The 13,456-nt window shown below is 44.2% G+C and overlaps 1 protein-coding gene across 1 annotated transcript in view; it reads left to right on the top strand.

Annotated features, from left to right (window-relative positions):
• The first annotated feature begins 8,873 nt into the window (after nt 1-8,873).
• Nucleotides 8,874-13,456, top strand: part of ADGRA3 (adhesion G protein-coupled receptor A3) — a 122,096-nt gene continuing 117,513 nt past the window's right edge. The window contains exon 1 of the mRNA XM_008541515.2: nt 8,874-9,254. Within this exon, the coding sequence (XP_008539737.2) occupies nt 9,022-9,254 (233 nt within the window). The 5' untranslated portion in view covers nt 8,874-9,021. The remainder of the gene's footprint in view (nt 9,255-13,456) is intronic.

Below are 13,456 nucleotides of genomic sequence, written 5' to 3' on the forward strand. Positions count from 1 at the left end.
TTGTCTATAGAATATACTAGTAGGGGTAAAGATAGTATAGCAGGCAGGTTTTGTTCTGTTTTGTGTTTTTCTGCCATCAAGTACGTATTTGGGAAACTCACCCAATCCTATACCTGATTCAGGAGATGTATTTTCAACCTAGACCGGGCCAGTCAGAGGACCTCATTGTCCCCACCTCTCCTTCAGAAATGTGTGATCCAAGACAGGCCAATCATCTCTCTCACTGGGAACTCTGGGAGAGGGGGACTGTGGTTTTTGTTGTTATTTTTTTGCTGAAATTTTACACTGTGAGGATGATGTCAGGGTGGAGCTGCCAGTGGCTCTCCAATTACAAGGCGAGTAGTTCTTGCCAGAGAACAAGGGCAACAAAGAGCTAAGAGATGGAAAGAGAGACCTGGGGACACTGTTTCAGCTTCTAGATTCAGCTATGCCTGAAGCAACTTCCTATTTCTATGAACCGATATATTCCTTTTTGTGTTTAAACTATTGGAGTTGTGTTTCTTTCACTTTCACCTGAAATAGTTTTGACTAATATAGGAATAGTTTTGATAGAATTTCATGGTGTTATGGCAAAGGATCTACCAACGCCTGACACTTGACTTCTTCCTCTCAGAGCTCTACTGCAGGGAAGAGAGGAGGGAGACAGATACACATAGAAAAGAAATAAAAGCAGAAAATAGTTTTAGCCAACTGAGTGACCAATAACCCCCGAGAGGCTCAAATAAAGATGAGTCACAGTGCTGGACAGAATCTTCCCCTCCCCTTAAGACTCCTTATATTTTGCATTATTAGTTGCCAGAGAGGTTGTTTTTATTTGTTTATAGATTCCCATCAGTAGGGACTGAGTTTTATATAATGAAGATTAGAGAAGCTAATTAAGTGGAGTTAGAATTTAATATACAGAACTTTTACAGCCAAACAGACTTCAAATAGATGAGTAACTTTTCCTGATGAGGACAGACTTTGGAGTCAGACTGCTGGAGTTTTACCATTTATAATCTAGCAGTGATAGTATCAAATATTCAAACAGTGTAAAGGGGTGAGTGCAGGAGTGAGAAATCTCAACACACAGTTAAGTAAGCTGAGGACAATTGAGGTGAGTACCTGGGCAAGTAGAATTGTAAAAGTCAGACAATGTGGAGAGCATGGGCTGGCTTTCTCCTGAATTTTCTGTGTGATTGCCTCAATTCTCCATTTCGCCTTCCTAGTAGAATCATTGCCAAGAATGTTCACGGCACTTATTTTGGAGGAATTCAGAGACTATAGACAAAAGGAGCTGATATATATATGAATTGTAACATAGTATTATTAAAGATGAAATGCCTTTCGTAATTTACAATGTTTATAAGGATATGTTATGATTGCATGGAATTTTTTTTCCCAGTGATCTCTTCCACATATTACTTCTTTATCTTTCCAAAATTACTAGAATGTAGGGGGCAATTATTAGTCCCTCGACTTTGCAGGTAGGGAAACAGAGACATTTAGTGAGTGACTTGTTTAAATCATAGCTCAAGACAGGTTTATAAGAAAGTCTGAGCACAGGTTTATAAGGGAAACCAATTGCACCTGCAAAGTTTTCCCAGCTCTCTGGGTCAGGCTTTCACATGAGCTGAGAGTATGACCTTAGACACTTCATTTAACCTCTTGAGGTTTTAGCTTCTTCATCTGGAATATGAGGTAACGGGCTAGATTCAGGTTCAACTAACCTTCAGTAGACACCTACTATATGCAAGTCATGTGCTTGATGCTTTCAATATTATCATATTAATTTAAATTAAATGTAAATTAAACCCTCAACAAATGAAGAATCGTAGGCACCAAGAAGTTAAGTAGATTTGCATAAGGTAACCCAGCTAAAGAGAGAGTCAATATATTAACCCAAATCTCCTGACTTCCAAAATCAATGCTTTTTCTCTATACTTTACCACTTTCCTCTGTATTTTCTCATTCTACAGAGTTATATAAAAATATACATGCACTTGGATTTATTGACATATAAACTAAAACATTCCTATTACCCAAAATACATGTAATATAATGAGTGACATAAATATCAAAATCAAAATTTAAAAGTTTGATTAAGCTTATATAACCAAATTGTTTATGATTTAGTAATATTTGAAGCTTCTAAGTGATATAGGAATGTGTTAAAAAATAGATTATAGAGCCAGCCCTGATGGCCTAGTGGTTAAAGTTCGGCACTCACTGCTTCGGTGGCCCAGGTTCACTTCCTGGTCTGGAAGACAGCATCCATCTATCAGTTGCCATGCTGTGGCGGCAGCTCACATAGGAGAACTGGAACGACTTACAACCAAAATATGCAACTATGTACTGGGGCTTTGGGGAGGGAAACAAAAGAGGAAGATTGGCAACAGATGTTAGCTCAGGGCAAATATTTCCCTGCCAAAAAAAACCATATATTTATATACATATATAATAGGAATCCAAATAATAAGATGTTTAATGTGTTATTAGCATACTGATTCAAAGTAGTAATTAGTTTGTTGAGAAATGTATAATCCAAATGTACTTTCTCATTCTGTGCAGCTCAACAAATGGATTTTGATATGTTAACTGACACTAAGGAAGAAGGAAGCTACCGGTTTTTTTTTTGAAGAAGAAGAAGATTAGCCCTAAGCTAACTGCTGCCAATCCTCCTCTTTTTACTGAGGAAGACTGGCCCTGCGTTAACATCCATGCCCATCTTCCTCTACCTTATACGTGGGACGTCTACCACAGCGTGGCTTGCCAAGTGGTGCCACGTCCGCACCTTAGATCTGAACCTGCGAACCCCGGGCCGCCAAAGTGGAACGTGCGAACTCAACCTCTGCACCACCGGGCTGGCCCCAGGAAGCTACTGTTTTTTAAAAAAATTCTGGATGGAAATTTCATGACTGGCATATCTGCTGTTACTATGCCTATCATTAATAGTTACTAATTGGTTAATAGATTTTAATCGTTATAGTTAGTATACAGGACTAAAACTTATAATAACATAGATAGCTGAAACAACAAGACAGGTTATACACATTATATTTGGGAGATAGATACTCAGAAATACTACCATTTGGGGAAGCTAGCTATATCTCTGGGGTGGATAATATGTCTAAATTTCCCCAAAGTCTGTTGTTTTATCTGTCATGTAATGTATTTTCTGTATTATTTAAAAATATTTAATTCTGCTATTAAAAATAATAGAAAAAAAGGAAGGAAAATAGATGACACTAAGTAGAGATGCAAATAGCTAGTGACACATGGTAGACAGAAAAAGAAAGTAGAGTACACGTGTGGTGAACAGATAAAACTGATGGGACAAATGAGAAAATTACTTATTTAGGAAAGGATGGAAGGACTGAGTATGCACCAAATATTTATGATTCATTAAATATGCATAAGGCATATGAAGCACTCAATATTTATGGGGTTGAAAATCAGCTATCCATTAGTGACGTCCAATCTAGCCCCACATGTCCTCTGCACAAGAAGCACAAATAAAATCCATAGCTGCTTATCGGGCAGGTTATACTGGTCGCCAGGCACAATCGTACTGCAATTCTCTAAGAGAGCAAGTGAGACGTTGGCCCCACATACCTTAAATTTGTTGGGTCACCTTGCTCAAACTTCAACTCTGGTCCTTGCAACCACCCCAGCAGTGAGGAAGGTTGTGTCTGAGTTAGAAGAGAAAGAGACGGACAGATGGACTAACTCAGATGACAGTTCATGTGAACACTTCGTGACCCAACATTCAGGTGGTGGGATCTTTCATTTGTGCATCCTATGCTTGTGGGTTAACCTACCCCAACTCTTTCCCTGCTTCTCACCACGTGTGTTAAATGGATATAATAAGCTTTGTGATGCGAGCATTTTAATTTGGACTCTAAGTCTTCCTGTTCCACCACCTCTGTGCTAACTTGCCTGGTCTTGTACATGGAGACTACCATTACATCGAGGTAATTCCCCATGTGGCACTGCTGGCCAATTTTGCCTCATATTTCTTCTTTATATTTACAACCGATGGTAATTACACTGCAGTGGGTAAAGAATATAACATTTCAGAAAGATATTCGGTCATCTAAAAAGAGCATTTAACTGTCACAGGGATACATTCCAATAATAGTCGGGCTGCAGCAGACAAACGAACGAAGAACTCATGGTTCAGCAGGATAAAATCATAGCACTTTAAAGCTGGTTCCAGTTCAAATTCTCATTTCAAAAGATGAGATTTAGTGACTTGCCGAATGTCACTATTTCTAGCAAGCAGTAAGCCAGAACAGGAGCCCATGCTGTCTAAAGAGGCTCGGTGTTATTTGAGATACCATTGCTGTTACTATCTGGGTCCTGGATATTGCCCAAACACGCATTCCAGCACATGCTATGTCACGACTAAAAATATAAACTACAGCTGTCACAATTAATAGATTAACATCAAATGATGCAAAAATAAACAGAGAATGCCTGTTTATTAACAGGGTTTATGGAGGTGTCACTGAGACATTTCAAGTGCTGAAAATTGCTGCTCTTTCCGCTGTCAGTTTAATCATGACACTACACATTTCTATCTGATTCTAGAAGACTGAACTTTAGTCAGTCTTCTCAAGCTGGTTGATTTTAGCTGGGAGTTCATGGCCAATTGTCCAAAATATTTAATTTAAAAAAGATTTTACTCAGCAGCTCAAATATAACAAGAACTGTGTTCGGTGTTTAAAACAGAAAAATGAGTACGATTTAAACTATTTGAATGAACAAACACTTTGGACTTTCTTCTATGTGCCAGACACTCTTCTAGGCACTAGAGAACCACAATCACCGTGGCTTAAACCAGAGAATATTCGTTATGGATAAAAATAAATCCAGAGGCTCGATTGGCAGCCTAGCTATGAAGTCCGGGACCCAAATGGTTTTTGTCTTTCCATTTCCTCCTATTATTTTGGAATTTTCCTTGAGTCTCTTTGCCTCGGGGTCACAAAATACCTGCTGCAGCTCCAGGCATCACATCCTCACAATACCATCTCCAAAGCAAGAAGAATGACGGTGCTTGGAGAGATCTTCTGGGTTTTGTTCTCACACAAAAAATTTCTATCCTGAGGCTTCTCAGCAGACTTCCCCTTAGACTGGTGGTGATGAGTAGCACTTGCTGTGACGTAGAAACTATCCTATAATTTGTGCTGCCCCAAATGGTATCCATCAGCCATCTGTAACTAGTGAGCATTTAAACTGTGGCTGGTGTGACTAAGGAGTTAATATTTAAATATTCACCTGTGTCTAATGTCTACCCTATTGGAGAGCACAGCCTTTGATTCTTTTTGGCTAGAACGAGGTTATGGCTACCAACAGGGGCCAGGGAGGCTGGGAAAATGCTTATCTAGCTTTTTCAGTCTTTAAGGGAGAAAAAGTTGGGGAACGGCTCTTTCGCAGCAACCAACAGTGTCTGCCATAAAAAGTAAATAAGACAGTGCATCACAGAGCCGGTATTGTAGTGGGGGAACTTAACAAAATAAAAAGGTAAACGAATTAAAAAAAGGTAGCTATCTTCGGGTTTGAACAAGCCATGTTATCTAGACTGGGTCTAGATGATTGGTCTAGATTCCAGGATAATCCGATAGGAAGTGATTGAAGGTGGGAGGTAGTAATTTAAGAAGGGGGCCAGGAAAATCCTCTAGGAGCTCACAGTCTGGTGGAGAAGGAAGAAGACAGGCACATAAAATAAACTGTTAACAATAAATAGGGTGGCATATATGTATATATGCACAAATATTTATTATGTAAATATACATATATATTTACACACATACATAGTTAATACAATCTCTAAATTAGGAGAAAAACAAAGCATCTTTGAGTGTTTCTCTGGTATAGCCTACAAGCCTTACATAACATAGCAAGATAGGATTCGCAGCACAGAAGCTTTGGAATGTGGTCCATCTACCACCCTTAAAGCAACAGTGGATACAATACAGCTTTAGCGGACTCTGTGTACAAGAATATGGTTAACAAGCGATTTCTCTAAGTTTCTCTGGGATGTTCTAAAGTGGGACAATCACAAACACAGTGAGAACTTTGAAGGGACCTATTAAGTCCTACAACTTCAAATGGTATGATGTCTTGATGCCTGAGGGGGGCTCAGCAGTGACTAGACCTGTCTGGCAAGAGGGTGTCAGAGCTGGGGGAGAGTAATTCACACTAAGATTTTGGTAAGGTTCAGATAGTATCATCCTCTGAGATCTTTGCAAGGGTGAAAAGGACTACTCACCATATCCTTATGAGCCCATGCTGGACAGAATGATAACTGAAGGCTGTGTGCATTCAAAGGACTACAGTGTCAAAATATATATTTTCTAAAGCCCTTGCCAGCTTTAAAATCTACTATTTTGTGATTTGTAATGATTTTTATTTTCAAAGATGGTATGAGTAATTTCTGTGCAAAGATGGCTGAAATCATTCATATAATAAAACATTTCCTCCATATTTCTCTCTGGATTCATGGTACCACTTGAAATATCGATTTTTCTGATAATTCTGTACTTTATATAACTTTCTCAACTATAGTGAAGTAAAAAGAGGATATGTACCAAATTGATGTTAGTACTATGGTGAACAAATTTCAAAAGAGACACATACATTTAGTTCAACTATAGGCTGAAATCGAGTAGTTTGTGAAAATATTCACAGATTCTAAGTTCACGCGACAATTTGTAGCTATGACAATAGTAATATGGCTGTTAACTTCCATATTGCTATTGTAAGGTTTTATCTTTATAAAACAAAGATTATGATGATGATGATTTTGTTAGGGAATAATAACTCTTCCAATAAATTTGAGAGAAATGTGACAATAACACGGAGAGGCATGAGTTTGCCTTCTAAGCTTATTTATAGATTTAAAGCTACTTAACGGAGATGATCTCCCACTTTTTCTATTCATCAGGGTTGAGACCTGCACTTGGCAGGCCACTAGGCACCTTGGGCTATTTAAATTCAAATTTCAATTAATTAAAATAAAATCAAATGTAAAGTTGTCTTCGTATATCACACTAGCTACATTTCAAGCGTTAAACAGTCCCCTGTGGCCACCACATGGGACAGCACAGATCTAAAACATTTCTATCAAAGAACACACTATTAGTGACTGACACTGTTGGATTTATATAGTTGAATCTCAAAAAATGTTGGTCAAATGAAGCACTATTCAAATTTGATGCAATAGTGTACGTTAAATGGAGGCCACTGATTTACTGTTGGGAAAGTGTTAGTCATATAGATAGATTCCTAGGAATTGGTCCCTAAGCTAATCTCTGTAGGGGCCTTAAGCAGTACTGACTTTTGACCCAGGCAAGAAAAACCGTGCCCTGGGCTCTACATTTTACAGGGCACCATCCTCGCTCTCCTCCCCAAGGGGCGAAAACTCTCCTGGGCCATGGGATGTGGTCCCCAAGAGCCCGTGGTGCCCTTCCTACTTCTAGACCTTGTCCAAGGTACCCAGGACCCTGGAATTCACTACCAAAAATTCCCAAGGCTACTTCCAGGTCTTGAGCAGCTCTCTTCCCAGAACTGTCCTCCAGAGAAAGGACCAAAAACTGGTGTGTGCAATCCTAGGCCTGAGGGGCCACCAAGAGATGGCTTTTGAGGGTGTGGACAGAGCTTGGCTGAGCGGGCTGGGATATCCACACACATGCAGCAAGGCCCTCTTGTTGATGAATGGAGCTGGCACAGGAAGCAAAGGGGATGGAGGCGTGTGGGCCAAGGGCTGGGCTGTGGCTTTCTCTTCCTTGCCATGTTTCCGGGTGGAACTCCAAGGTATGGGAGAGCTCTGCCTACACGCCTGGCCTTCCGGGTTGTTATTAAGGCATATTTCTCAAGGTACGAGAATAGAATATATTTTATTTGTTAGCTTGACATAGTCCTTGTAAATATTTAAACACAGGGTAGGTGAGTCCTGGTCTTGCAAATGTCGGGGCGGGGCTGGTAGCCTTACACAGAAGAGTAATCGATTCAGCCGGAGTTTCTTGGCTAGTTCGCTCCCGCTCCCTCTTGCTCTAACTGGTTACATCTGAAGTACCTTTGGATGCCAGAGGGAAATTTCTTTCAAACGGCTGAAGGTCCAGCGAGGCCCCGACGCATCCTTTGCAGGGGCTATAGCTGCAGTTGCTGAAGGCCAGAAACAACTTTGGAGAGTCCACTACCCTGGAGAGGAACCCGTTCCTAGCTCTGGTGTACTTGGGACCAATGAGCCTACGGTGTGCCAAGAGAGGGCTTGAAATCCCTTCGGGGGAGTGAGGTGGGCAGGCGGTCCCTTTCCAGAGAACTGGTGTGGGGCACTTCCCTCTCCTTCCTTTCTCCCAGGAAATTCACCTGGCCCCTTTCCCTCTCCCCGCGGCCCGGCCCGGGACTCCTCGAGAGGACAGCGCGGCCCCCAGGAGCGCACGGGGAGGCTTTGTCTGCAGGTCGGTGGCGGAGGGAAGCGTGCGACAGAGCGGCCACCGTGGCTGGAGTTTGGACTAAAACTTTCTTCCACCCTCTCCCGGAGTTACTGCACTCCCGCGGGGGCCCCCAACTCCTGCCCGGAGGCCGGGCCGGGCGGCGCAGGTTGGGCGCGTCCCTCCTTCTCGGAGCCGCGGGCTGGCGGGCGACAGGCAGCGAGGGGAGAGGCGGGGACGCGGGGAGAAGGAGGAGGAGGGGAAGGGGCGGGGGCGGCCGGCTGGGAGGAGCCGCTGCGGGCAGTGGCCGGGGGAGGCGGCGGCGGCGACAGAGAGGAGGAGGAGGAGTAGGAGGCGGCGGCGGTGCTCCCGCCGGGCCGGAGAGCGGCGCTGAGACCCGCGCGCCCGTGACCCCGGCTCCCCGGAGGCCGAGCGCCGCCGCCGCGGACAAAGGAGCATGCTGGCGCCGAGGAGGGCCCGTCCCGCGGCCGCCATGAGGCTCCGGGCGCCGCCGGGCCCGCGCCGCGCCCCCGCCCGCCGGGCCGCCGGGCCGGCCCTCTAGGCCAGTGTGCCGCCGCTCGGCCCGCAGGCCCCGGCCCGCCGCATGGAGCCGCCCGCGCGCCGGTGGGGCCGCGCGCCGCCGCCGCCGCTGCTGCCGCTCGTGCTGCTCGCGCTGCTGGGAGGCGCCGCGGCGCTGCCCCCGGGCTGCAAGCACGACGGGCGGCCCCGAGGGGCCAGCAGGGCGGCGGGCGCCGCCGAGGGTAAGGTGGTGTGCAGCAGCCTGGAGCTCGCGCAGGTCCTGCCCCCGGACACGCTGCCCAACCGCACGGTCACCCTGTGAGTAGCCCTGGTGCGGTCCTCTCCCTCCGGCGCTGTGTCGACGCGCAGCATCTCTCCGCGCCGCTTTGGAGAGGGGCCCGCCAGCCCCAGGCGCCTTTGTGTGAATGAAGCTGCGGGCAGGGGCGGCGCTGCGGGAAGCGAGGTGCCGGGTGGGCTCGGCACGGGCACGTTTCTGGGGAAGGCAAGTGACTCTGCCTCGGAGGCGCCTCCCGGCTCCGCTAGTTTCCAAAGTAAAAGTTTTCGGGTTCCAGGGCGCGCCCCGCGCTGTCCGGGCGTAGCGCGCGGTGCCACGTGAGGATGCAAGTAAACGTGTAGTCGGCAGAGTTAAAGCTCACTCATCCTGTGCTTGGACCTCCAGAAAACTCAGTGCTCAATTCTGTGTTCCAGAGAACACAGCGTCAGGCCTCCAGCTTCTGTGCAAATTAATACACGTAGATGCTGCTTTGCAGAATACCAAAACAACGCCGGGATTTTGAACGCCCGTGTGTGTGATCCCCAAACCCCAGGCTTATTCCCTTGCCTTTTGCTATCTTGGTGTTATTACAGTTAAAGAGCACCTTTTAAAATGGAGTTGCTTTTGAAGGCTGGAATCACATTTGAGATGGAGCCATGCACTTTCCAGCCCCTTTTCCACGCGCGAGAGCTCACATTTAAAAGCTGAGAACTCCGGAATTGAAAACTGAGAGTCTGTTGAGCCTTCGAACTCGAGGGACTTGATTTTTCGGGTTGAGTTTCCACCTGGAAGGAAAAGTTTTGGGTCTTGTAACTCAGTTTGTGCTGAGATTCACGGTCCAGTTTTACGAGCGTGGTGCTGCCAGTTCCATCTGAACAGTTGGCCCCAGTGATTTGATTTTATTTTCTGAACGATGAATTGGTTTGGAAAAGTTTCAGTGTTTCTAATGGATGTTTTGTCGAAGTGAAATACGAGTCCCTTGGCTTCATGTTCCCCTATGTTGTTTTGGTTGGTTTCCTAAAAAAGAAACAAGGCTGCCGCTATAAAAACATGAAGGCAGGGGAGCAGCGTGACCCATGAAGAAACTTAAAATACGGCTTTTAATTTAACCTAAAATAAGCAGGAAATACGCTAAGAGAAGTATAAATCTCCTAGGAACACCTTAGTCTATTCTTCATTTCCATTTGTTTGAAAGGAGAGGTTTAACACAGGAAAATTGTGTGTTTCTGTTTATGGAGGTGTGAAAACAGGTAAAATAGTTTTTGTTTTTGTTTGACTCTTTGAGGAACGCTAGACCATTTGGTAGTGGCAGCAGCTGTATTTATTTATGTATTTCTTAGCCAGATTCTTTGAAGTGGAAATTTTGGGTATAGGCCCTTAATTATAGTCTTGGTCAAGTGGAGAAAACCCCTGTGTGGGAGATGGCCCTTGTTTCTCAGCAGAAATTAGTCATTGTACGTTTGTGTTCTGGCTCACTGGTGCTTAAGTTGAGTCAAGTTTACGTGGAGTTTTTCTGAAATGTCAACAGTTCTGGCTGGATTGAATCAATTACTTAGAAATTGTTGATTTTGCTTGGTAGGAAAAAAATAGGTGATATTGTGGAAAGTCACTTTTCAGCATGTTATCACATGATTTTGCTGAATTTTTCATGAGCTGATTACAATATAAGTGCCTTTGAAATGTCATTTAAATCTAACTTTTTTGCACCTGAAAGCTTTTTAGATGAAAATGAAATTAATAAAATTTATTTACTGATGGAGAGAAATTATAATTTATCTAAGGATCAGATATAGCTGATGCTCTGGATGAAGTTGCTTCAAGGTACACTGGACTTGGTAGAGGGTCTTCTGGGCCAGTTCCCTCATTTTCCTGGGGAATGAATCAGAGGGCATGTGGAAAAGCGACTTACCTACGTTCCCATAGTGAGTTAGCGGCCAGGTCTGTGTCCTGGATTCCTGCCCTGTGGTTCAGATGCTTTCTCATCTTTCCTCCTTGCCTTCATCTTTCTTAGTTCAACACAGGTTTGTTGAGTGGTTCCTAGATAACAGGCAGCATGTTGGGATTTGGACTGGGTGTCAGTTTCCTAGGGCTGCGGCAAATTACGACAAATTTGGTGGCTTAAGACATTTCCTCTCCCAGTTCTGGAGCCCAGAAGTCCACAATCAAGGTGGCTGCAGGGCCAGCTCCCTCTGAAGGCTCTAAGGGAGACTCCTTGCTGCTTTCACTCCCGACGTTCCTTGGGTTGTGGCAGCCCCAGTCCAGTCGCTGCCTCTGTCTTCAGATGGCCTTCTTCCCATGTGTCTCTGGGTCTCAGATACTCTCCTTTCTTTATAAGAACACCAGTCATTGATTTTAGGGTCGACCCTAAGTCCAGGACGATCTCATCTAAAGATCTGTAACTTAATTACATCTGCAGAGACCTATTTCCAAATAAGGTCACTTTCAGAGGTACCAGGAGTTAGGACATGGACATATCTTTTTGGGGGACACTATTCAAGTCCCGACAGCATATAAATAAAAACATAGCCTTTCTTTGTCAGGAACTTACAGGTATTTGGGGAGAAAGATTCATGAATAAGTCCCAGAACAGTAAGGTGACCGCTCTAATATCAGGGTGCGTGTGTAGAAAAGGAACCAGAAGAGGGCACAGTTAGTGAGTTCAAGGATCTGAGGATCCTGAGCCAATTCAAGAAGGATGAGAAAGATAATTGAAGGAAAGGGCAAGGGGCGGAAATGAGAGGATAGAAGGTGGGGGATTCCACTGTGCCCACTGGCTTGGAGTGGGTGATGTTGCTGAGATGAATGTCAAGGGCAGGTGTCCACTGCTCAGAATGGTCAGAGGGCAGGCTCTTTGCTTTGAGTTTTAATTCCTTAGTTGTGCCCAAGCGTTTTCAGCCAAGTTGTGATGTGACTGTGGCATGGAAAATTGACGGGGTTGAGAAGATGGCAAGGATAAGATAGAACTTTCTTTTGTTAATAATGAAACATTAGGCTGTTTCTACTAAGTGGATTAACTGGCTTCAACATAGCCTAAAGCTCAAACCCTTCAACTGTTTTAGAGAACAGCACTCATTTCCGTAGTCCTGTTTACGGAGAGGTCTAGCGGAAATCCTTGGCTTGACCACACTTGCTCCCTGTATCTCCTGTAGCCTTTTGTATTAAAAGATTAAATTGCATTTATTATTTTTACAGACACAGTGAATAAAAATTTAACTGCATTTAATATTTTGGTTGGAAGTATAAAGTATTTATTATATTCCTGTGTTTTATATGAAGCACTGATCAATATTTTGTTTAAAAAATTCTGAGGACTTCACTGATAAAAGCTTTACAAATTTAGCCCTGCTTTTCCAAATGTTAGTGTCTTCCTCATGATGCTACGTGGTGATTCTAGACAAAGTTTTTTTTCTTTTTTTAAATTGATTTATGATTTGTCAAGTAACTTAGGAACAAAGTCCAGATTTTTCTCAGACTGTTTAACAGACCAAAATAATGCATGACTTTTGGTTTTTGCTTTATAAAATGTTTCTTGCCATCAAAGAACTGATACTTGGACATCACCGATGTGCGCAGCTCAGTGCCAGGTACGCAAAAAGGAATGCTTGGATTATTCAGGAACTTAAACCTAGTTGGGGAGAAAGAATGTGCACAGAAGAAGCAGACATTTAGGGAACAATTAGAGAATGTCTGTAATTAAGTGATAATCTTGCACTGCTGACTGTTTAAATGCTTTAGGAAGTCTGAAAAGGGAGAGATCAGTAGGGCTGAGGAAGCACTGGAAGATTTTTTCATTTTCCTGGAGAAGTTAGGACTTGAGCATGGCCTGAGGCAAGGGAAAGATTGCACTGCGTGATGGGGAAGAGGCCATCTGAGTTTTGGTGAGGGATGGTGAGTGGCCCTACTGAAGAGGAAAGATGCTTTCTGGAACTGTTGGTCTACACATGGTATTTAAAACACAAGGCTGGTGGAGGTCAGCTAGGGGAGAGTGTATGGATGAGAGGAGGAGGTGGTGGCTGAGGCAGAAGCTCCGTGGGAGCAGTGGAAGAGCCTGAGGTGCAGCAGCTGGGGAGATGGGGGGGGCAACAGAAGAGTATCTGATCATAGAAGCCAAGAGAAGTTCAGGTTTGAAGACAGGAATGGGCGCCACAGTTGAGAAGTCCTGAGAAATCTAGAACAGGAAGACCAAGGAGCTGACCACTGGATTTGACAGCCTGGCCCTTCGGTGCCCTCCATGAGCAGTATCTGT

The sequence above is a fragment of the Equus przewalskii genome, chromosome 3, assembly GCF_037783145.1.
Source record: "Equus przewalskii isolate Varuska chromosome 3, EquPr2, whole genome shotgun sequence".
NCBI classification, from domain to species: Eukaryota; Metazoa; Chordata; class Mammalia; order Perissodactyla; family Equidae; genus Equus; species Equus przewalskii.